The 24,376-nt window shown below is 33.7% G+C and overlaps 1 protein-coding gene across 17 annotated transcripts in view; it reads left to right on the top strand.

The window, feature by feature from the left end:
• Positions 1-24,376, top strand: part of LOC105841162 (nuclear receptor coactivator 3) — a 148,064-nt gene that overhangs the window by 102,074 nt on the left and 21,614 nt on the right. For 16 of the 17 annotated variants that reach the window (XM_036293383.1, XM_036293387.1, XM_036293384.1 and 13 more), the window contains 7 exons: positions 8,735-8,851; positions 8,993-9,173; positions 10,075-10,442; positions 13,229-13,455; positions 18,812-19,904; positions 20,713-20,835; positions 23,173-23,502. In XM_036293383.1, the coding sequence (XP_036149276.1) occupies positions 8,735-8,851; positions 8,993-9,173; positions 10,075-10,442; positions 13,229-13,455; positions 18,812-19,904; positions 20,713-20,835; positions 23,173-23,502 (2,439 nt within the window). The remainder of the gene's footprint in view (positions 1-8,734; positions 8,852-8,992; positions 9,174-10,074; positions 10,443-13,228; positions 13,456-18,811; positions 19,905-20,712; positions 20,836-23,172; positions 23,503-24,376) is intronic. The other variant, XM_036293389.1, reaches the window with a different exon arrangement.

Genomic DNA, 24,376 nt, shown 5'->3' with positions numbered 1-24,376 from the left:
ACGTTATAACATTAAATAAGAATGTTAATAACATTAATGTACATTAATGTATCTTAAGGTACATTTAATTATACTAACTCATGATTGCGATTTATACATAATAACATATAATAATTTTATTAAATTCACAATCAGTTTACTAAATAATTTTTTATTGAAATTATAATATTTACTGTTTACATTGATATTAATAACTTTTTAAAATGTTTGTTTAATTTCCAAGAATTGGTGAAAATTACTTAAAATAATACAAAAAGACCTGTCACCTTAACCCAAATTGATAAATTGTAATTACCTTATTCTTTAAGTATATATAAGTATGCAAATTCAGACACAGTCAATGTTAGACATTAAAAGAAGCAAAAGAAAGATGAGGTTATCCTGGCTAATTACAGCATGGAAAGAATATGACTAGCAACTGCGATTCTCTGTAGGAAACATTCCTTTAGGAATATTTCGAATGGTTTAGGAATTCGATACGATTTTGGCTCCACCTAGACTTCTTCTTTATCTTGCCATTGATCGACACTTGCGCGTGGTGAGGTAAAGAAAAAAAAAAGCGGAACTAAGTTGAATATTGGTCGAAAAAATGCAACGTGTGCTGAGCTCTTTAGGAATATTCGTTTAGGGATATTTTGTGATTATTTTTGGGAATATTTTATTTTTAGTATAAATATTCTTAAAAAAAAATATCGGTCTAAAAAAAAAGTATCTACATTCAATATCCGTAGAAAGTATACTTTTTGGGACTTTTATCTGCGTAAGCTGCATACAAAAATGCACAATGCAAATATGTTTAGAGAATTATGTTTTCTGGATGCTCCGGTTGGCAATCTCCAACACTAGAATGAGATAATTGGCTAAACTACTCTTAAATTCTATGATTTCTGAAACTTCTATAAATAAGTCGAATGGTGGCAATATCTTGTGAAAGTTCTATGTCCTTTCTAAAAATGATCTTACTACATGTATGCGTGTAGGTTTGATTGAATATATGTTTTACAAAAATGGAAATCGTTTTTAACAAAACGAAAGCTTAAAAAGATACATTTTTAAGAAATAAGGAGCTTCTCACATCTTCAAATTGTTCTTGTTGCAAGTATGATAGACTAATTTTATTCTTCTAAAACAGCAAATGTTAAACTCGTATATTTTTCGTTTTATCTTTATGCCGGAAAATTGTCCAATGTAATATTGATGGCCAAATTTGGAGACTCAACATCTCATATATTTTTTAAAAGGGATTAATTTTGTTTTTGTAGAGAAACCCTTCAAATTTATCGCACTTTTTCCATTTAAAGATTATTAATCTGATGAAAACGAAGCAAATTACTTGTGCATGGAATTAAAAATGCGAATAGAATTAAAAAAAAAATTTTAATTTAAAAAACGCGTAGTACGCGTTACCGAATCAATGAGACTTTGCATTTTAAATCTCATTTCCTCTCTTGGCGAAAGTTAATTCATTTTTACATATAACGCCGGTCGCTTTTCGGGGTCCATTTTATCTTGGCGGAAATTTGGTTTGATTTCCAGCCTATTATTATGTCTAATAATCGCGCCGTTTATTCCGCTCGAAAGGTCGAAGATGCAATTACGGGTGTATTTCTTTCTAAACCGATACGCGATTAATTCGCTAACGATATACACCAATAATTACAGGTCCCGAGCCCCTTTGTTAAGCCTAAGCCATGCTCTCGCGCTCGTTTATTGGCTAAACAGACGAAGCAGCAGTTGCATAACGGCTGCTAAGGGCTGAGACCTTGATGTCTGGTAATATAGTCGAATCTAGCTTGCATTCTATACTTACAGGATTTTTGGGGAATTTCGATAAATTTCGATAAATATTTCTAGGAAATTTCTTTTCCTTGTGTTGTATTTTTAAGCACATCCGGTTAAGAAACACGTGCTTGAAGATGACAATGTTATAGCCAAAAAATAAATAATTTACATTCTCATTTATAATAGGAGTGATAACGAAAATAAAAATAAAACATTAATCGTGTTCTAAAATGCAATAGCAGTTTTAATAAGTTTTGTACTTGTGTATATGAATACATATAACAATTATCAAATCGAGCATTTTTGTCATTCATCAAAACTTTGTCATTATACGCAATAATGTACTTTCGTACATACTTCCTTTCGATTTTATTGAATTTGATGTAATATGTTGTAAGTTTTACTCTTTCACTAATCAAAGAAAGAACCACTCTTAAAATTATAGTAAAATTCTTCGAAATACCATGTTATTCCATAATTGTCATGATTTTGAGGGAAAAATTGAAGAAAAAATTGTTCCATAGCGCAAGTAATTCACCATTCACCATTGCTAATGTTATATGATAATTTTGTAATGTTCCCAACATCAAGCTAAGAAATGAATACTATAACGGTCATGGAAGGAAGCAAGTATGAAAATCGTGCATTGTGTGCATTTCCAGCTTTGCTTTTTAGGTTTAAAAATAGATCTTTCTAGATGGACCTATTATTCTTTTCTTCTATTATTCTTTCGTCTTTCTGAATTGTAACCAGGTTCGGTCACTGATTCTAAAGTCAGGACTAGACTTTTAATGCTCGACTTAAAAGAAAAAAATGCATACTTAGTAACAAAAATTATTTTTTATGTAAAATATTATAACAAATAATATTAATTATTAATAGTATTTAATATACATGGTTGAGATACTTTTTTCGTTAACATAATATGTTATTAATTTAATATTATTAATTTTAATAGGAACGTATATAATTACGTGTACGTATATATTACAAACAACGAAACATGATTATTGAAAATCACAATAAAATGAGAGAGAGAGAGAGAGAGAGAAGTATTAGTAATATAAAAAATAATAGTAGTATACATTTTACATTTATATAAATAATATTAAATTTTGTAAAAATTATCAGAAAAATAAATTTTATCTTTCTTAAAGTAATATTTTTTATGTGCCAAAAATGTGCAAAAGCATTTATTTTATAAAGATTTATATTGTTACATATTTTTAGTGATTATCTAAAATAATTTTTTATTAGGTTTAAGTTACTGAAACTTCTTACAACATTTCTGCATTTTCCGTATTCTGTTTCCCTTACTTTGTGAAAGCACGAAAAGTACTTCCACTTAGTCTTAAGTGCAACAAACAGATAACGATGTCTTCGATATCATATACTCATATCCGCACGTTTGCGGTGCGGCAATAAGACTCATTTCTCGAGGCGTGCAGAACTCGGAACTCGGAACTGCTGAAAAGCATGCTCGTCGGCTACGTTCGTCCGTTCATCCGTCCGTTCGTTCGTCATTCGCTTGTGTTCTCGAGTCGGTTACCGCTACCTGAGCACAGTCGTAGTAGAAGGAAGGGACTTTTCCCGTTCGTGTTTTCACCTGTGTGCACGTGAATTGCATGAACGCAATCAGGCGATCCACGGAGGAACACGTGTCGTCGAATACCACACTACGACAAATCGCGAGATTCTGTCTCTCTTTCTCTCTCTTTTTAACCGAATAGAAAAGAAAAGAAGAGAATTTATCACAGTATGTGGCGACGTAACGCGGCGATTTGCAGCCACGTGGAAAAGCCGTGCGGAAAAAAAACAATTGAGTTTGTTGCACGTTTTTCTCATCCAAGTCGAGAAAATTAAGTAAAAGCCAGTGGTATACACACATAGAGAAAGATTTCTTTAGGTTTAATAAACTGTTTTGTTCGACTTTTCTAAAGTATATATTTCTTTGTTTGTAATAAATTTCCTTTGGTTTTAATAAATTTTATTAAATCTAAAAAAATGTATATAAAATTTGATAAAACCGTTTATTAAATCTTAAGAAATCTTTCTCTCTGTATAGAAAAACGTAGAAATAAGATTTAAGCCAACCAATTAAAACTGAAAATTTTTAAATAATAGCCTTATATGTTCAAATTCTCGTTAACTAGCCGATTTGCCTTATGTTTTCCAGTATGCCTTGGACCTTAGTGACCTTGAATGACGTCATTCGAGGCCAATAGGAAACCTCTCAAACGGTTCCCATATTCGCGATTCTACCTGGATCTGAGGGAAGGGAGAGGGGAGAAAGATGGAGAAAGAAAGGAAAGGAAAAGAAAGGAAGAAGGGAAAGAGAGAGAAAGAAAGAGAAAGAGAAAATATGAGCGAGAGCCCGTTGTATGACGTCATTTGCGCAACAGCGCCATGCGCAGCGGCGGCCCCGGCCGATGCGATTGAGGTAGAGAGAGCAGTCGGTTAAAAATTTTCTAGCGGCAAAAGATATATGTATAATAAATGTCGCGTCTCTCTCTCTCTTTCTCTCTCTCTCCCCCCTCCCATCTCTCTCTCTCTCTCAACCCGCTTTATCTCGCGTCGTATTGTTTGTCGGATTGTTGTCCACTGGAGATTCCGTCCGTTCGTTTCGCGACGTCGTCATCGCGAGGTGGAGGAATTGCCCAGGAACGGTTCAATACATCTCGCGCCCCCTGGCGAAGCGCCGCGAGGTGTTTCTCTCGCTCCATCACGTTGTACTCTTAATTAATTAGCTTCTTTCCGATCTATTTCCATCTGTTTTTTTTTAAAACGTAATCATCATATCCCGCCTTCATCCCTTGAAAAGCGGCCCCTTCGTAGCCGTTATCTCGTTCTCTTTCTCGCGGCCCGGTGACCGCGGACGTGAAGCGTCGCGCGCACACACACACACACACGCGCGCGCGCGCTGCGAAAAGCCGAAGAAGAATTTATCGCGGGCGACATGTGCGACGCGACACGAGAAACGTATTCATGTACGTACGTATGTACGAGCTGCGTATGTCGTGTATGTGTATGTGTGTATGTATGTGTGTGTGCGTGGCCCACGTACGACGTTCCACCATTTCCATAGCGTGGTGGAGCGACTAGCGGCAACGTCGCGCGCACACACGTACAGGCAGGCGCGCGTGTACGTACGACACGTACACACGTATGCCGTTTGTCGGACTCGGCCGCGCCGGCCGCCGACGACGACGGCCCGGCAGAGTCACCGACTTTTCGAGGCCACGGCGGACGGGCGCGCGCAGAAGCGAGCCGCGAGCCGCGTGTGCCGCAACGCTCTCGCAGATCGCGATTACGGGTTGCGCGCGATCTATCGGCGCGGCGAGATACGAGCTCAAGGACGCGCCTTTTCCGCGCGCGAACGTGCGCGCGCGCGCGTTCGCGCGCCCGCACCCGCGCGACCGTGAATTCCGGCCGGTAACGCAGGAATTCCGTCCGCGTTCTCCGTGAGAGCGAGAGAGAAAGAAGGCATCGTTGTATTTGGACCTTCTGAAATAGTAATTCGGGATATATCGCGACCTCTCCCCCGTTTTTTTATGAATTATCAATGGAATTATCGAACTGAACTTTTTTCCCAGAAACTCAATCTCGGTTTATGTTGATGCAGGGAGGGAGGGGAGAGGGGGGGGGAGGGTTAGCACTTTTCCTTCACGTGTTAAACGCGTCACTTCCCCGACGTGCAAGAATTCGTACTTATGCCCTACATCTGGCATTAGATACGCGCTCGAGATAAAAATCTCGACGTTCGCCTCACTTTCCATTCCGAATCGTCGTCGATGGATCGTCAGGCGTCTTCCTTTTTGCGTGGACACCCGGTACAGTCCGGTGCGCGCTCTACTTGCGCTTTTATACCGCTTCCTGAAATTGCATCGGGAATGATAATGAAGCTGCGCGGTTGGACGGTAGAAACGAGGGAAAGATAATCTTAAGCGCGCGCGCGCGCGCCTGGAATCGCCTTTTGTTTTTTTCCCTCCCTCCCGCGGAACACGATCCTCTTTGACGAAGAGAAAGTGTTTCGATTCTTCAACGGCGATGGCATTGCGTGATGTAATTACGTCACTGATCGTAAACGACAATTTGATGCTGCGTAAGCGGCATACATTAGAGCTGTCATCATGATTCTCTTTTTTAACCACGTCGCAAATACTTTCCAAATAAAGAAGAAAAAAAAACGTAATAAATTTCGTTTATGAATTTCTTATCTTAATATAGGCTTATAAATATATTTTTATATCGCGCGCGAATCCTGATTTGAAGATAATCGATTCTACCTTGTTCGCAGGCCGTGTTGCAAAATATTTTTTTACGTCCCGCGAAATTTGCGCGGTCGAAAACAAAAAGCGCCTGCCTCATACGCGTGTATTATAATATGTACCGGGTGACGCCGAGTGTTTTACAAGTTTTTTCGTAACTCGGCGCGACCCGAGTTATCGAGTTATGTGACTTTCGCCGGTACGTTACATTTGGGCAACAACTTTCTTCGAGCACGGACGACTTCCTAAGTCCCCTTGACTGAACCGGTGTCGTTGTTTCGTTAGCGGTATGACGCAATGACGAATAACAGACGCGCGCGCGCGCGCGCACGACGCGGCGGCGGCTAATGGACTGTGCATACAGTACAAAAACTGAGCGGTGCGCGCGCGCGCACGCACGCACGCACACACACACACACACACATCACACTCACGCATGTGCGTACGCACTTTCCGATCGTTCGTACATAGTCGCTCAGCCCTCAGTAAAGTAAATTTCGGCCCCGTGTACCGAGAAGCGGCGGCGTTTCTTCTCTTCGACGAATGCGGGAATACACAAGGATGACCTGAATTAATATCTAGGGTTTCCATTTCGGCGCAATTACATTATGAATATTTTTAAATCGTGACATTTCCGATCGTCTAAAATTTAAGTGAAGGACAGGCGTCCTGAATTTCACAATTGTGTCACAAATTTCTCGATAAATTTGAAATGTATGAGATTCGATAGTGAGATTTTTTTCAGATATGTTATTAAAAAATAATGAAGATCTAAAATAATAAATAAAACAGGAAATTTTTTTCTCACAATGCCATTTATTTATAACGAGTTAAATTTTAAAAGTAATATTCTATAAATCTATAAATGGATGACATGTATATAGTATTTTCCCCTAAAATTTTTATTGTAAAATTTTATTGTAAAATTTTTACATTATTCAACCAATTTTGGATTCGATAAACTTGTATTTAAATACCAAATGTTTAATAACTCTACGCAGTTATAAAAATTTGTTATTCTAATAAATTTTTGTTTTTTTGTATTTGCTGCCGCAATATTATTTTTCAATTGAAGAATAACATTTTGATTTAAATAATATGAGCTTTATTTATGGCAACAAATTTAAAATAAAATTGGAATTAATTAATTAATTAAAAAAATTAATTATAAAGTTAAAATACAAATTTATTAATTTATATATAAAGCAGTGAAAGATTTTTAAAAACGATAAGGAGAAATTGTATGTAGTCAAATATTTTATAGAATATATTTTGAAGCTGTAAATTATAAATCTATATGTCGTCGTTATTGCCTGGATCATGCATTGTTATTTACCAGTTGCATTTGGCAATCGTATTCTTCGCTGTTTTTAATCGCCAATTATTATCAACGCTATTATGCACAACTCGACGTTTCCTTTGTCGCTTCTCCATTGATATATCGTGTGTCCTCTTACCATTTGCATCTGCTTGCACATCATTTCGTGAAATCGCTAAGCATCTTCGTGCCTCAACCAGCGCGACAAATCCGCATCGTCGTAAGTGTTACGCGCAAAAAACAAATGTGCGTGACAATAAATTCCTATCCAGTTGAGTGGATTATTCGTCTCTTCTATCTGGTGCGATATATACCATCTCCTGTTTCACCGATATCTCTCGCGCGATCGTCTCACGGAGAAAAAATGCAGCCGTATATCCTTTGCGTATCAACAATTCGTCATTCGACCGTTCGCTCTCGGATATCTTTGAAATGTTCCGTTTTGCTTCAAACACGCAGGTAGTGCAGTTCGTGTTTTGATACCCGACGCGGATGTCGGCTTTACTTGGTGACATTTGAAATGGAAACTGCTCTCGCAGTTTCCTTGGTATTTCAATTGGGTTCTGTGTGATTACTTTCTATTCTATTAATATAAATTGTAATACGAATTAGAATCTCTTATGCTTTATTTACGATCTTTTCTTACTTTATAAATTGATGCAAGTGAAATTTTTGAGCAAGAAAGAAAAGCGACGTTAAGAATATCGATATATTTATTACGTTAATAATTGTGTAAGATATTTTAGTGATATTTGCGTGTCACGAAGTATTCACAGAATCCAACGAATTTATGGACGTTACCTGAGAGGTTACACACTTTCTCGGATTATTTTGACATTATCAATTGATAACATATCGCATTATCTTATATGGTACAATTTTTATATACAAAGCGTCCCGAAAATATTGCAAATTGACTTCAAAGAAATCCGTACGAACTTTAAAATGTCGACAATCAATTAGCAATAAATATGGCATATACATTCATGTAAAATCACATACCATTTTCGCATAATTCGCGTTTTTTTTTTAATTATTGACAATAAAAGACAGTACATCGTTCTAAATTGTTATTGTGTGCTTAATCACATTTTAATATTCTGTACTTTTAGCGACTTTTCTTTACGTATATGTGATTATAAGAAACATTAAGCAATACAATAAAATTTTATTTCGCAGCTACGTTTCTTCAATCTTACTTGGAAATTTGTATAAAATTTTTGGACAAACTGAAAATTATTAGGAAATTCTTTTACAAAATTTGAATTTGAACACACCTTGTTTAATGTAATTATTATTTAAATAATATATCGCGAATACACTTATATAAGAAATGTTGAATTAATTTTTTTATTTTGTTTTACAGATTAAGCACTTCAGGCAACAAGAGGGTTCCAATAGTTATGCCGTGCAACAGGGAGAAGTGTCCTCGTCGAATCCTAACATACTGTCAAACGATCAAGTTGGCCCTATCCTACTTGAGGTTCGTATTAACAGATCAGATTACGTTTATGATTAACTGTCAAACATTAGTGTATCAGAAATTTCATCCTTTGGTTCTTTTAAAAGGCCACAAAGCGTTACTTCGAAATTGTTACAATAGTATTGTATCTTTTCTTCACAGGCGCTAGACGGCTTTCTATTTGTTGTAAATACAGAGGGTCGCGTGGAGTACGTTACGGATAACATAACGCAATACATAAACTACACGAAGGACGATGTACTCGGAAAGGATATTTACAACATTATTCATCATGGGGATCACAACACCTTTATGCCTAGTTTATTACCCATATCGTCTTTAGGTACGTATCTTTATTATATATCATATACATACGCACACGCGACACACTTTTTCCGTTGAGGGTGGCTCGCAGGGTAGATTGTAGATAGGCGGCAATCAACGGGTTACGAGTAATTTATTCGCTTAATTCATGAATGACCCTCTTCCTTGGGGTCTACGATTCATTTTTCAATTTCTTGTCTGTACGTTTAGTTAGGAGTGGTTTTCACAAACTCGAGGGGTGACATTCTTGATAAATTATGGTACTATTATTTTATTGTGTTTTCTATATTTCATATATATTCATACTTTTAATTTAACAATCTAAATTAACTTTTATTTTTAATCTTTTAAAATTTCTTTAATAATAATTTCTAAGTTAATAAATTGCGGAATTATATTGCGTAAGATGTTTTGTAAGATCTACTTGAAATCTGAAATGCATATTCTTTGACAAATTTTGACGTTATTTTTTAAAAATTTGTTTGAAATACATTGTTAATTAAATTTTTTAAGAAATAAATAAAGCCTCTTTTGAATAAAACATACCTTTGTCTCAAAAACTCACACGGATATGTTATGCTCCATACATCATATAAATTTTTATAAATATACATCATATTCTTGTTCAATTTTCCCAAAGTATTTCCTAAGCTTCTTGAATTTTTAAGTAATTTTTATCATATTTAGAAGGTCCAAATCTATAAAAAGAGAAACTCATTTCTTTCACAACTTCTTTTACAACTTAGGGAACAAATATTGGTTCTTTTTTAACATTCTATTTTGACTTATATATTGGACTTGACAAAAACATCTTGCAAATAAATAATTAAAATTAGATTAATCCTTAATCAACGCTAATTGATTACGACGCGATTAATCTTTTTGTGTTTAAAAAAAATACTTGAGTTTGCATATTCCAGGCTGGACTAGCGAGCCACAGCCTCAAACTAGGAATCGCACCTTCCATTGCCGCTTCTTGGTGAAGCCTCCCGATGATAAGGACGAGACTGTAGAAGAGAAGCAACAACGAGTATCGAAATACGAGTCTATGCAAATCTGTTCTGCTCTTCTGCCCAGTAACGCCGATCGTCTTGAGAGCGGTGATGTGTCCTCCGAATCATCAGACATTGGTCCTTGTGTGATGTGCGTAGCACGTAGAATACCGCCGAACGAGAAGTCCATTAGTAACGTACCGCAATTCACCTTCAGATTGGAACATAACACATGGAAGATTATCGCGGTCGATCTTAGTTGGTTGTCGCCCACTTACTCTCAGTACCTAAACAAGGTAAGGATTGCGTAAAGTCGCCATGTCGCATGTAATATGTTAATTATTATAATGTTTGTCATTCTATGCACAAATTTAATTTTGTCATTTTATGCACAAATTATATTTAATAAATCAATTATTAAAATTAGTAAAATAGTACGAATTGTATCTTTAATAAGATACAATTGAACCGCAATTTTTTTACAATTTGATTATAGCATAATTTTTTTTATTTTTAAAAGAAGAAACATGAGATTATTGTAAATTTCTACTTAATATTTCAAAATTATCGTAACTATCTTATCAACAAAATACTAATTTTTTCTTTCGTTGGAATAATAGAATTAACTATATTTGTCTGTATGCTATTATTATTTATTTGAGCCACCGAAAGATAAAGAATGATTAAATATAATTGATGATAATTTTACGTGTTTTTTTAATTTTAAACAGATTTTCCACCTTCAAAAAGTTATAGGGAGGCACATGATTTTCCATATCCTTTAACACAAAAGCCTTTGATCATTGCCATCTTTTTGTTAAATAATCTAAATAATAATAAAAATAAATAAATAATTTAGCTGTAAACAATTAATACGCTATTAACAAATATTTTCTTTATAATATAAATATTAGAAAAAGTGATTAAAAATTGTTTATTATAATAATGGCTAAAATGTAATTTGCATTTATATTAAAATTATCAATATTTTCTCTATTTTAAAATACTCAAGAAAATCTGAAAAAATTTATGTAATATTCAATATTGTACGAGACTATTACGTGTCCTGATTGGCTTGAATGATTATATTACCAATCGTAAGCCAATCATAAGACGCCTCGCATGCGTGCTAGCATGAAAAATCGTATCGTGTGCCGAAGGCTTAAGAGTAGTTGGAGCTGAGTGGTGTAGTGGTGAGAGAACTAGCCTGTAGAGTTAGGGATTCCGGGATAAATTTACCTAACGCTTCTCTAAATTTTTCCGCTTACAATTGGTTCTTGCCTTTAGTACTTCTTCCTCTCCATAATTATGTGGCCAGATTCCGGAAACTGGCAGCGCTAGGTGAAAGATAAAATTCGATATCATATATAAAGAATCGAACATCGATGTATCGTAAGGCAATATCGAACCATTTTACTGATTATTAGAAAAAAATATTAGAAAAAAATATATCAGCCATTTCAATTAATTTCGGTAAACATCGCCCATTCCTTTATAGGCTTCTCTAGTCTTTACTATTATATGTGTTAAAGATATGGACAAATTATGACGTGAAAGATCTGTTTCCCCCGCTACGTTATTTTGCGTCCAAACACACTAAATCTCTGCCAATTCAGCTCTTTATTACTACCTACCCCTTGGCTGTATCGTCTCAGCCTCAGACTTTATAGTCAAGTCATGTTCAGTTCCCACGTGGGGGATGCCATACAGAAGAAAAAGAAAAAGACATGAAAGATGTAAAAATATATCAAGAATGGAGAAATGAATTGAAAGAAAAAGAATCACTGTCACTTTTGGTAAGATTAATATTAAAAGCAAAGTAATAGGAAGTGTCTAAGAAAATAATATTGGGTTATTTTTCACGAGTTGATTAATCATGTTTGGTTACCATGTATAGTTACTCACCACGTGGTTCTTTTGAAATGTGATTTATTTATATTTATAAAATAAAGAATAGGAGCAATTCAATCTTACTAAAAAACAAAGGTAAAAAAAAATACGTCAAATACATAAACGCGTGCATTAAAAAATGAGTAATAAAATGAATACAAGTAATTATTAGCTAAGTATACTAAAAAAAGATTTTAACGAATTTTATAAAAATCTATTAAAAAGTTATTTATAAGAAATATGGAAATGTTATCAATAAAATTACTAAAAACTTATATGCAATAAATGTTTAATGTTCTAAAATTAATGAATGTTAATATATCCAAAAGTAAAGTATGTAGTAACAATTTAATGTTTAAAAGTATATCCAGCATTTATTGTCTTTTCGTGCAAATTCCAAGTCTCTTAATAGTGTTACATGTAGACATTGTGAAAGCTCCTTCGCGTGTGCCTACATATGTGAGTCTTTGGAAAATAAGGCAAGTGAGCTTTTTCGCATCAGAGATCAGAACTGTACTTGGCGTCGCGCTGCTACTGCATCATGTGATATCTCACAAAAGAAATATATGAAATTTTTTATCTTACCAGAATATTGGTCTTTTTTATCATAAACCTTAAAATATATTTAAATTTTTATATTATGTAAAAAAATGGGTAATCTCCTTAAAAAGCTTTCTTGAAAGAAGTTCTTTTTTTTAGCTACAAGCGTGTACTACGTCGATACATTGATAACTATATATATACACACTGATTAATTAATATAACTTTTGATATTACATGTATTTTCGCGACTTTTACGAGCATGGATTTTGCACTCCTGTTCGGTTGAGTCTTCACGCTACTCCTCGAAGTATCGCGTAGTTCCTAATGAAGTCTAGAAATATATTTTATATGTTGTATGTGACAATATGTATCATAATAAGTTGAAAAGACACATTTTTTACTTCCGACAATGCATTCTTATTTCAGAATGAGGATTAGATTATAGATGGTATTTAATCACTGACCATTTATTCAATTGTTTGTTTTTATTCACTTTTTAATTTTATATTTTTGATAACATTTAATTATTTTGTTACAAAAATTATTTAATTTTTTAATATTAAAAAGTTTTTGTCTTTTTCTTTTCGAATTCTTATGAATCTTAAAATTTATACTTGAAAAATACTCATGGTTATGTTATCTATTGCAGGACGTGTTGATTGGCGCAATAATTAAGAATTTGTGCCACCCTGATGATCTCGATAAACTCACGAAGCATTTGAACGATACGGTCCAAATCGGAGAAAATACGAGTGATGTGTATCGATTCTGCGTTAGTTCTGAAAAGTACTTTAATGTTCAAACAAGGTCAAAATTGTTCAGAACGAATAAACAAGATAGTCATGACTTCATAATGGCAACTAATTCCATCTTAGGGTAAGTTTACTTTCAGTTTTTATGAATTTAATGGCAATCATAGTCATTCTTGTTTTTTAACTGATGTTCGTAAATTTTAAACTCTAGATGATAAGCGATTATGTGTATTAAAAAATAGAAGTCGAGATAATCTTATTATACCACATTGTTTCATGAAAATGATATTTGATATTTTAATTAATTTTTTTAATATTTAAACGAAAAAATTCGTGAATCGACGAATATTATGAGAATATTTCTTTCGGCATTAAAAATTTAACAGACTCTCACATAATTTCTTATCTAAGAAAAGCTTATCTAAAACAAGAATAACAATGTCGATTCAATATTTTATTTTATTCACAATTTTAAATCTCCATTTGATTTTTGGATTTTCATGTCAATTATTTTGCTTGTTGCTTTAATAACTTTTCTTTAACATATGTATAAGTAATTATGTACACGTATAAGTAATTATTGTCTCAACACTAATGCTTTTTTGAACACAAAGACATGTTTTTAATACTTTTATAGTTTGAGGTAAAATACATACGCGGTCACAGCGATATCAGATTCGAATCTTTTGCAGCACGTTTGCTGTAAGTGAAGGGGATAGCGAGCAGCACTCATTCCACTCTTCAGTCTAGGTCGAAGAGCGAGTGGTGCTCGCTGTTCCCTCCACTTGCAGCCAACATGCTGCAAAAGATTCGAATCTAGTATTGCTGCACGCGGACCACGGACTAAGGAAGAAGGAAACAGTGCACAAACTTTAATGCAAGGTCTACAATGTCAGCAGGAGTAATGGAGTAGGAGTGAGAAGTAAGAAATATGAAATGAGATTTGCCCATTTCGTTTACTCCCGGTTTTTAATTGGTCAATTGTTACTCTTACTCCTTACTCCATTACTCCTGCTGACATTGTAGACCTTGCATAACGGAGGTGTACGTTCGCGGCGGGGGAGGGGAGCATCATATTTGTCTCTCGAATCGCACACATAGAATTCATGTTTGGATATATGTGACATAAAAGATAGAGACGTTCGCTTTGGTGCACGGACTTAGTCTGTGTTACTTATTTCGCAACACCACATAGCGAACATAGGCATGTCACAGACATATGTTTATGTGTGCCATTAGAAAACAACATGGCGAAAAACAATTCCCCCTGCATGTTTGATTTGACCTTCTTTGCCTAAACTGGAACTTAAGACTCGATTTAATTTGGTTTAGATCCTTTTTCTTTCTTGGTCCGTGACGCAGAGGAATGCTTGGCTATCTGAAGTCAGTTGTCTATATAGAATATTATACATACTATACGTTACATGCCCTACAGAAGTTTCGGAACGCAGCTAAATTTCAGATAGGCATTCTTGTCCGCGTGTGGATAGTACTATTCAATAATGCCTGAATTTCTATTTGCTCTGTCCATTTTTCCCATTTATGTGAATTGAAGACTTTTAGATCGCGCTGTTACACGAATTATGACAAGTTCCGTACAAACTAGTATAGATAAGATAATCGATGGTCCAGGCATTATGAATAGTACTATACATGAGATAAAAAATTATTTCTAGAAATAAATAAATTTTATAATGTTTTTAAAAATAATGAACAGAATTATATAATTTTTATTATAAAACTAAATTTCGTTTAATTTTAAAATTTGATTAAAAAATTTTTTCATATTTAATTTATAAAGAAATTATATATTTTTACTAACAAAATTGTTTAACACATTTTGTGCCATGTAATTCGGTAAACTGCCGCCACGTAACATTATAATCAATTTTTCAATTTGAGATATTAAAATATCAAATATTATTACTGCAATCTTTAATTTCTTTATATTATCGTTCAAAATTGGTCAATTGTTTGTAAAAGATTTTATTGTGTTTCAAAATAACTGCTTTTTGTTATTATTTCGAAAAATAATTTTTACTTTATTTTACAATTAATATTATTGTATACACAGTGCATTCAAAAAGTTCTGGGACTAATTCTATGAAAAATCAAACTTTGCAAATAAACAAAATTTAACTTTTAATGTTTAACACATATTTCTTCTTTCTTTAAACACGGTTTGGCAGTGCTTGTATAAATTCTGGAAAACTCTGAAATATTCCTTGGTCGAAATTGTCTCTAGAATCCCTTTTGTCTTAATGAACTTCAAATTCTCGAAACGGTTCTCTTTAAGAGCATCTTCAATTTTGGAAAGAGGAAAAAATTTGCTGGGGCCAGATCCGGTGAATATGACAGATTATTAATTAGTATACTTCGCATAATTAATTAGTACACTTAAAAAAAAATTCAGTCCCGAAACTTTTAACTGACTGTGTATATTTATTTTAATTATGAAATATTTATAAATTAAATAATTATGATAAATGTATAAAAATATTAATTTTGTAAAATAATTGCATTAAATATTAGTTTTTTTATGAATTAAGTAATTAATTAAAGTATTTTTTTGTTTTGCATTAATTTTTTTACATTTGACCTTTGTAAAATATTTTTGTAATTTTTTAGTTATTATGCAATATATTTTGTTTTACAAATGTAGTAATTGTATTGATGACTGCTTAAGTCATCAATGATTCATCTACGTGGTGGACGAATCATGTGAAATCGCTTCGACATGGAAAGTGTTAAATACTTTTGGATCATAATAAAATGTAAAGTAAATACGTGGTGTGTTCTCGAAAAGTAATGAAAATACTGTTCAAAAAATCTTTTTATTAGAAAACATACAATAGGATTGATCATCTTTAAAGTAAATTTCTTTAGAAATAAAATAACGATTCCAAAGCGGAGCTGCGATTGTTCGCGATGGAGAAAGTCTTCATATAAGAGATTGTTTTTCGTTATGCGGCGAGCTGGACATTTTCAACGATATTAAAATCGTGTCCTTTTAGATGGTTTTTAATTTTGAGGAACAAAAAATTGTTTTTGAAAAACAAAAATCGTACGATTTTTTTGTTTTTTTAAATCAAAATCTGTCTGAAAGAACATTATTTTGACACTTAAAAATATCCAGTCCGTTGCAACGAGAAAACTCTCAGTAGCTTTTTACATGAAGACTTCTTCCATCGTTACGAACAATAGCAACTTCGTCTATTTTAAAGTCTAATAGTATGTGTTTTGAATAAAAGGATTTTTTGAACATTTTTATTATTTCTGGAACTTATATATATATATATATATATATATATATATATATATACACATATATATATATCATTTTAGTTAGATATCTCGACTCTTAATGGTTAGGCTTTAGGAAAATATTTGCTTATGTATAGTTTATATGTTCTTCTGTTTATTTGAATCAATTTATTAATTTTGCCTATTAAATGAGGGAGTTATTTTATGTTTTATAACATTATAGTTCTCTTACTTGATTTTTAATGAGTTTGCAAACGGCACAACATTTGCATGTAAATTAATACGGTTCCTTATTGGTGTTGGAGATCTGGCCACTCTTGAACTATTGTCTTTCATTGTAACCTAGTTATATTTCAGTTTGCTTTTAATGCCAAACCCCAGCGACAACGTTCATTACACATTAACTTCTAATCTAACAATGTAATATTTTACATGATTTATTTATGTAATTTATTTTTGGCGACAGTGACGATGTATGTATGTATATGATTAGGGTTTAAGGGCACAACATTTGCTTGTTACTGCACTCATGCTTCAAGAAATTCATCACGTGTTACTCGAGATCTTTCCGTTTATTTTTGTCTTGAATATTTTATCAAGGGCTTGCATAATATTGAAGAAAAATAGAAGTTTTTTAAAATTAAGACACATCTCTAAATTAAAAATAAAATTTGCATAGTTGTTTATTGAGCTTTTTTCTTAAATTAAATTTGATTTAAATTATTAATTATAAATTATCAATTATTTTTATAGTTTTTAAGACATTGTATGAAAAAAAATTATTTAAGTTAATCTGTTTGTACGCATATTGCACATTTAAATGTCCTGGTGAAACAATTTAATATATGAAATATTATGTAATATTTTACATTTGTAAGTTTGAAAATATTTATTAATAGAATGTTTTGAAGTAACTTTATTTCTTTTTCTCTTGAAAATGATTTTTATATACTTTGTGTTTATAACAATTAAACATGGCAAGAAAATGCTATATATGAAAATAGAAATATTAATTCAATAGTTTATAATGAATTGTTTCATTCATATAATCTTGCATTCAAGTGTTTAAACAGAAAGTAATCTTGATAGGACAAGACAGATCGCACTTACGCTAATACTTATAGTTTGTGCACGAATAAAGTATTAACATAACTTCAACGCAATGAAGAATTACCAATGGAAAATGTATCATGTTAAATTTAACTTCCACGATGTTTTCTGCTTTCAATTTTTTTGTTTTTGAATTATGCTTTAAAATGTATGTACAGTGACTTACGAAATTGATAAAATTTTACTATTACGAAATTGTTTTGAAAATTATTGAACAAAGCTATCTGTAGCAGTATTATAGATATTTACTTATATGTTGATATTAAAAGATTATTTTTATTGATTATTTTCAAATCATTATAAATGATATGCAAATTCATTGGATTAGTGAGTCACTGTATTGTAAATATAACAGCATCTGCTCAATAATAAATTTTAGTTTATATATACCATTTAGATGTTTCATAACAGCTTCAATACTTTTTACTTTTTGTACTTTCTTTCTAGGTCATGATCTTGAAATGCTTTATTCTTATAATAATTAAATGTGATAGGATCGGTTGTTCCAACTTCTTGGTAAACCTACCTATCAGATAGATATATGTTTGTCTTAATTTATTTAAGAAAAGAAATGAAGATAGACACATGCTTACCTGAGGTATAGGTAAGTTTATCAAGAAGTTGGAAACAACCGGCTCATAATGTTATGTATAATAAATAAATTAATTAATTAAAAAATAAATAAATATATTTTTATCTGTGTGTTTGATTGTTTAATCGATTAATCAATTGTTCTAAACGGATATTTTAAGTTTGTAGAGAGAAAGTATATTTTATTATATCTGAAGCAGCTAACATTTTTCCATTGTATATTCAGAATAATTAGCTTTTAGAATCATAATTGAAATTATAATATATATAAGAATACTGTAGATATCATATTTAAAGCAATTTTTTTAATGAATAATATTCTATAGCATCTATTGTATGAGTTTTAATCTATGAGTCTTCTAGACATAATTTGTAATACGTATACGTCACTTTTGATGAATGAAGAGAGTTAGTGTCAAATGCGATTGTTAAATAAATTAGTCTTAGACTTAAGTAAAAGAGATGCAGCTAACTGGCAAATTCACGTGTTACTTTGTTTTTCTTGTCCATAATAGGGACAATGACTTAATGCCTATCGAGGGTGGTCAGCTTTCCAACAACAAAGTGTGCTCAGGACACTCTAGCAACCGTTGTGCGAATAATAGTAATAATAATAATGGTAACAATAACAATAATGTGGGTGGCCCGCTGATGTCGGTCGCGCATCTGAACGGTCAAGTGAGTGGTATCAGTGCTCGCGGTATGGCGGCAACGGCTGCCACCTCGTCGAACTCTATCGCCTTTAGCACGGGAAGTGCCGGCGGCGGCGGTGGTAGTGGTGGCGGTGACTCGTGCAACCCTCTGACGTTGAGCACGTCAACCGGCAATCCGTTCAATCACTTTTCGGGAAATATGGACCTGGAATTCGAGCTCTTCCCCAGTTCCACGGTATGGGACTTGGATAGTAGCGCCGGGTGGACGGATAGACCGGAATCGAGAGCAAGCGGGCCACCAAACTCACGACCACCTTCCCAGCCATCCCCGACATCACCGAGTTCGCAGGGAACTTTCTCTAACTCGACATTAATGCCTATGGGCCCAAGTCTTAGCCCAAGCGTCGCTCCTACCTTCAGTAATTCGTTCCCCTTCAGCCCCCTTCAGGAGACCACGCAGACGGCCACGTTGAGCAATGCCGCTAGTAGTGTCAACACCAATGGCAGTGGCGGTGGTAGCGGTATCAACAGTGGCGTCAGTGGCATCGGGAGTAACACCGCCACATCAGCTGTTAAGCGGACGGATGAGAGCAACAAGAGCGGATGTCCTACTAGTAACAATGGTGGCAGTAGTTCTATGGACAATGCAACTTCGAGGACCAGCAACGCCGCTGTCACCGCCGTTGAAACTCAGAACAACAGTGTTGTGTCCACTGAGTCCGGTAGGCTCAGAAACTTGTTGACGAAGGGCCCAAGCGCCAGTGAGGATAGCCAGGACAATACGAACAACGATTCGGATAATCAGAAGCATCCGATATTGAAGATCCTGTTGAACCAGCAGGACGAAGACGACTATCATTTGGAGCATAAAGTCCGTACGAGTCCTAGCAACATGCCAAAGCCGAGCATGGAGCACTCGAAATCGTCGCTCGGAAATAACAACATGTTATTGCAGGTAAATTGACCGTTTTGTAATTGACCATTGATAATGTTAATTATTGTATTTTAATGGAGAAGCTGGACTAATGGAAGGATCGAAATAAGCAAAATATTATTTTTTTAAATAAAAAAATAAATAGTTTTCTATTTGTTTTAAGTTAGAAGATAATTTTTAGATATATCTAAAACAAAAGTTCATGCATTGAGCTCACCAAAGATCCAATTTTAATTATTCCGAAACGGGAATGTAGACGCTCTCAAAACAAGATTACTAATAGATCAAGAGAACAGATTGCTCATTCCTTTTTACGTGATGTTAGTGTAAATTTTGATAAGAAGAAACTTGGGCCCGTTTCTACCAACGGAGATTTACTTTAAGCTTTTAACTTAACTTCTTTATCTTTTCTAATTTTTGGAATAAGATAACAGATTGGAATAAGATAACAAGAAGTAAGTAAACCGAGATTAAAGTTAATCCACGTTGGTAGAAACGGGCCCTAGACGTTCAGATCAGCGATTTGTCTGAAAATTCTCAGGTATATAGAAGGTTAGAGGTCAAAATAATCTCCAAGTACTAAAATGCACAAAAAATTTTAAATAAAAGAAAAAACTGACGTAACTTATGTTTACAACCATTTGCAACTACGTTTATGCAATTGTAGAATCGCCTTAAGACTTACGCATACAATAGCACATAATGTCCCCTTTAAGATGGCGGACCTTCAATTGGCTTCACTGATAGTGGCGCCATCAGCCATATATTCAGATATTTAACGGATTTTTTTCTTTTAGTTATCACAATTATTCTTTTTTTAAATTTTAAGTTATTAAACGACAAAAATGACGACGAGGACGAAGAGGCACGTGCTGGAGTGAAGAAAAGAAATGATCTTCTGCAACAGCTGATGAAAGATCAGGACGAGGATAGAAAGTTACAGGAACAACAGGTACGTTATAACTTTCTAGAAATTCGTATTAGTATTGAAAAATAAAACATGTATAATTTATATATATACACATATATATATTTATATGTATACATAGATTTTTATATATGTTGTGTGTAAGAATGGCTGCGTTCAGCGAAGTTGTAATTGTAGAACTGTTGTAAAATTTTTCAATACGATTGGTTCTTGTCCTTGCTTCCTGTTGAATCTAAATGTATAAATCAATCATATATAAAAGAATTTTACAACAGTTCCACAGCTACATTCTTCGCTGAACGCAGCCGATAAATCTTTTTGTCAGATTGTACAAAGATACCTTTGGGGCTCTCTCTATCGGATCGCGACGCTAGCGCTCATACACGTTTCAGTTAGATTATATTTCAGTTGTTAACACTTCGTCGCCATATTGTTAGTTATGTATATCATGCGCACAAGTCATACGCAAGAGACCATTAGCACAATTTTCAGCTGAGTGAATCTATTGTTCTTATATTGTGGCACATTGCACATACACTGTTATTCATTAAGGGGATGCTGGAGATGGGTCTGTTTTATCGATTAAACCCAATTATTGTTTTAGTAAAAAATCTTTGTTGATTACACAGAATTAAAAATCCTTCTCCAGAATTAAAATATAGACAATAACGGACTGTACACAAGTTTATATGAAAAACAAACAAAAATTAAAAAATTAGTTTTATTATTGACTCTTGCGGTTGACTCGTGAAAACATTTGCTGCGTATAAGGGCCATTCTACAATAGTCGCAAGTCGCCAGTTGCTTCCTATGACAATCAATGATCATCGAGCTCCATGCGTAAACCTCAATGTTCATTGGCGGTCGCAAAAGGCAACTGGCAACTTGTGACTATCGTAGAATGGCCTTTAAAGTTTTAGACTTTGTTATTGTACAAAACAAGCATGCCTCGCACATTGCATTACAAGAAAGAACAATTCTGTGCTTTTAAAAATGAGCCTAGACGCTTTAGTATGATTTCTTTTAATGAAAATCTTGTATCTATGTGTGAGTGCGGATTCGAAAGAAGTCAATAAGTAGAGTAATATGAAAAAAAAGTTTGGTTCTTGATATAAAATCCAATTCACAGATTGATATTAATATGTGTACTTTAATTCTGGAAAAGAATTTTCAAATCTATAAAAGAAATACGTACGAAATCTCATTAATTATGTGCACGAATGACTCTACATTATCGACCTCGATCAAGTTTGAGAGGCAGTCCAGCATTTCCTTAATGCCTGGACTTGTATTTTTATCTTGGTTTTATTTTATCATTAGTTATCTCATTTATACGGCATTTATTATAGCCATGGACAAAAGAGTCGTATGTCATGTGTTACCTACAAATGATCAATTCACATAAATGAGACAAAACATGACAAAAATGTCACTTTGTGCAAACGGAAGTTCAGAATAGCAGTGTACATTTCCGTAATTGTAATCATAAGATTTCGACCAATCATATTGCTCAAATCAGCCCTAACCGACCGAATTAACCAATCGTATTGCTCAATTTCTTATGGTAACGATAACAGAAACGTAAACTGCTATTCATTAATGCTTGGACTTCCGTTTGCACATAGTGACATTTTTGTCGTGTTTTGTCTTATCTATGGGAATTGATCATTTTTAGATAACACATGACAATACCACTCTTTTGTCCATGGTTATAATAAATTCCATATAGATGAGATAACCGATGGTAAAAATACAATTCCGGGCATTAATGAATAGAAATGTACGTGCAATGGCCTTACTACATAAATGAATTTTTCGACAAATTTTTCAAGTATATTGATTAGCTGTTCAATGGGGAATATTTACTCGAATAGTTCTCTGTAGCTAATCGACACATTTGAAAAATTTGTCATGCGGAATATTATATTACATGTGCCCGACGCGTGCTCGATGGCTCGCTTGGCTGTTGAGTCTCGAGCGACAATGAGGAGAATAACATAGGTGGCTATAGAAAATAGAAGGAAATTGAAAGTGTCCGTAAAATCAGTCTTTTAGGGTCGATTGTTCATGGAATATTAAACAAGGATAAAATGATACCTGAGGACATCCGGTGATATCTCTGAACTTAGCTATGGTATTCTTTATTTATTGCTTCTAATCAATTTTTTGATATTTTTCGTGTCTGCTATTCATTACTGAGGTTTACTAAAGTATACTAAGAATCTCGTATCTATTGGCTAAAGTGACGGAGTGGGGAAAGAAGAATAAACGTAGGAGGGGGGGGGGGAGCAGGAGAAGAAGTGGAATCCGACTATTAACAGCGTTCTTAGAGCCTGAGTATTCTCGTTTCTTTTGCGGTAGAATCGGGAGAACGATCCTCTCTTGCGGAGTCTTGGATTTAATCCCGTCTCCACGTCTCCGTCTCCGTCGCAATCGGCCGAGCACATTGGTCTCGGGAACACGCAGGTTGGTCAGAAGAGGCCAGGAGAGGACAACGATTCAAACGTAGCCGTGAAACGACCTGTGGACGGTTCGCATCAGGTGTCTTCTTCGGGGACGAGTTCATCGAGTAGTGCCACGAGTAAGCTGTGGGAAAAGAACAAAATGTTGGCGTCCTTGTTAGCGAAACAGCCACCTCAGCCAACGACTATCCCACCGATTCCCGCATCTGTGATATCGGCAACGCCACAGGTGCGATTTAAACTAATTGTTTTTTTCTTTTCGATTCACGGAATTAGCGCACAATCGATCGTTTTGTCACCAGGATCGTGAATGAAATATATCAAGTTTAGTGAACGTTTTAGATCGATTCTGTTTCCATAGCTTGTATTATATTTAATATGTATAATATTTTGATATTAGATTATTCTAGAAAACAAAGATTTATTTGGGAATGCATTTTTTTGTACACACGCGAACAGGAAATATGAAGTTAGTTGCGTTCCGATTTCTGTATAGAATACGTTACATTATAGAAATCCCGCGTGTACTTTGTGCTGCTTAACCCGTAAGTACTCGCGCGGATTTTTGTAATGTAATTACTCGCGCGGGGTCACTCTATACCCCAAATTATTTTGCAATAATATAGATATACAAAAATTAACATTTTTCGATAAATACATATACATACCTTATTTACAAATTATGCCCTCAAAATTAATAAAAAAATTATAATACAAGATACAAGAAATTATAATACAAGAATTATCTTTTTCTCAAAAAGGGTCGATAATTGATGTTTAATTAAAAAAAATGGCTTAGCCAATGTTATATAAAAAATTGGAATTTATTTTAGATTTTTTGTTTGAAGAACTACATGCAATAAATTTATTTAAAATATAATCTTAGTAATTTAATACTTTAATTAAGAATATTAAGTTATAATAAAAATTTTATTTACTTATTACTTTGACTTTTTTAAAATTCAATTTTATATTCTTCAAGAAACTATAAATTCTTTTTTGAGTATATGATAATAGGTTTTTCTAAAATTTATGATAGGTATATTTTAAGACTATTGTCAAAAAAATATTTTTTATTGAAGATAATTGTTACTTTACTTTTT

This window comes from Monomorium pharaonis, chromosome 10 (assembly GCF_013373865.1).
Source record: "Monomorium pharaonis isolate MP-MQ-018 chromosome 10, ASM1337386v2, whole genome shotgun sequence".
NCBI classification, from domain to species: domain Eukaryota; kingdom Metazoa; phylum Arthropoda; class Insecta; order Hymenoptera; family Formicidae; genus Monomorium; species Monomorium pharaonis.
This window is presented reverse-complemented; position numbering and strand designations above follow the sequence as displayed.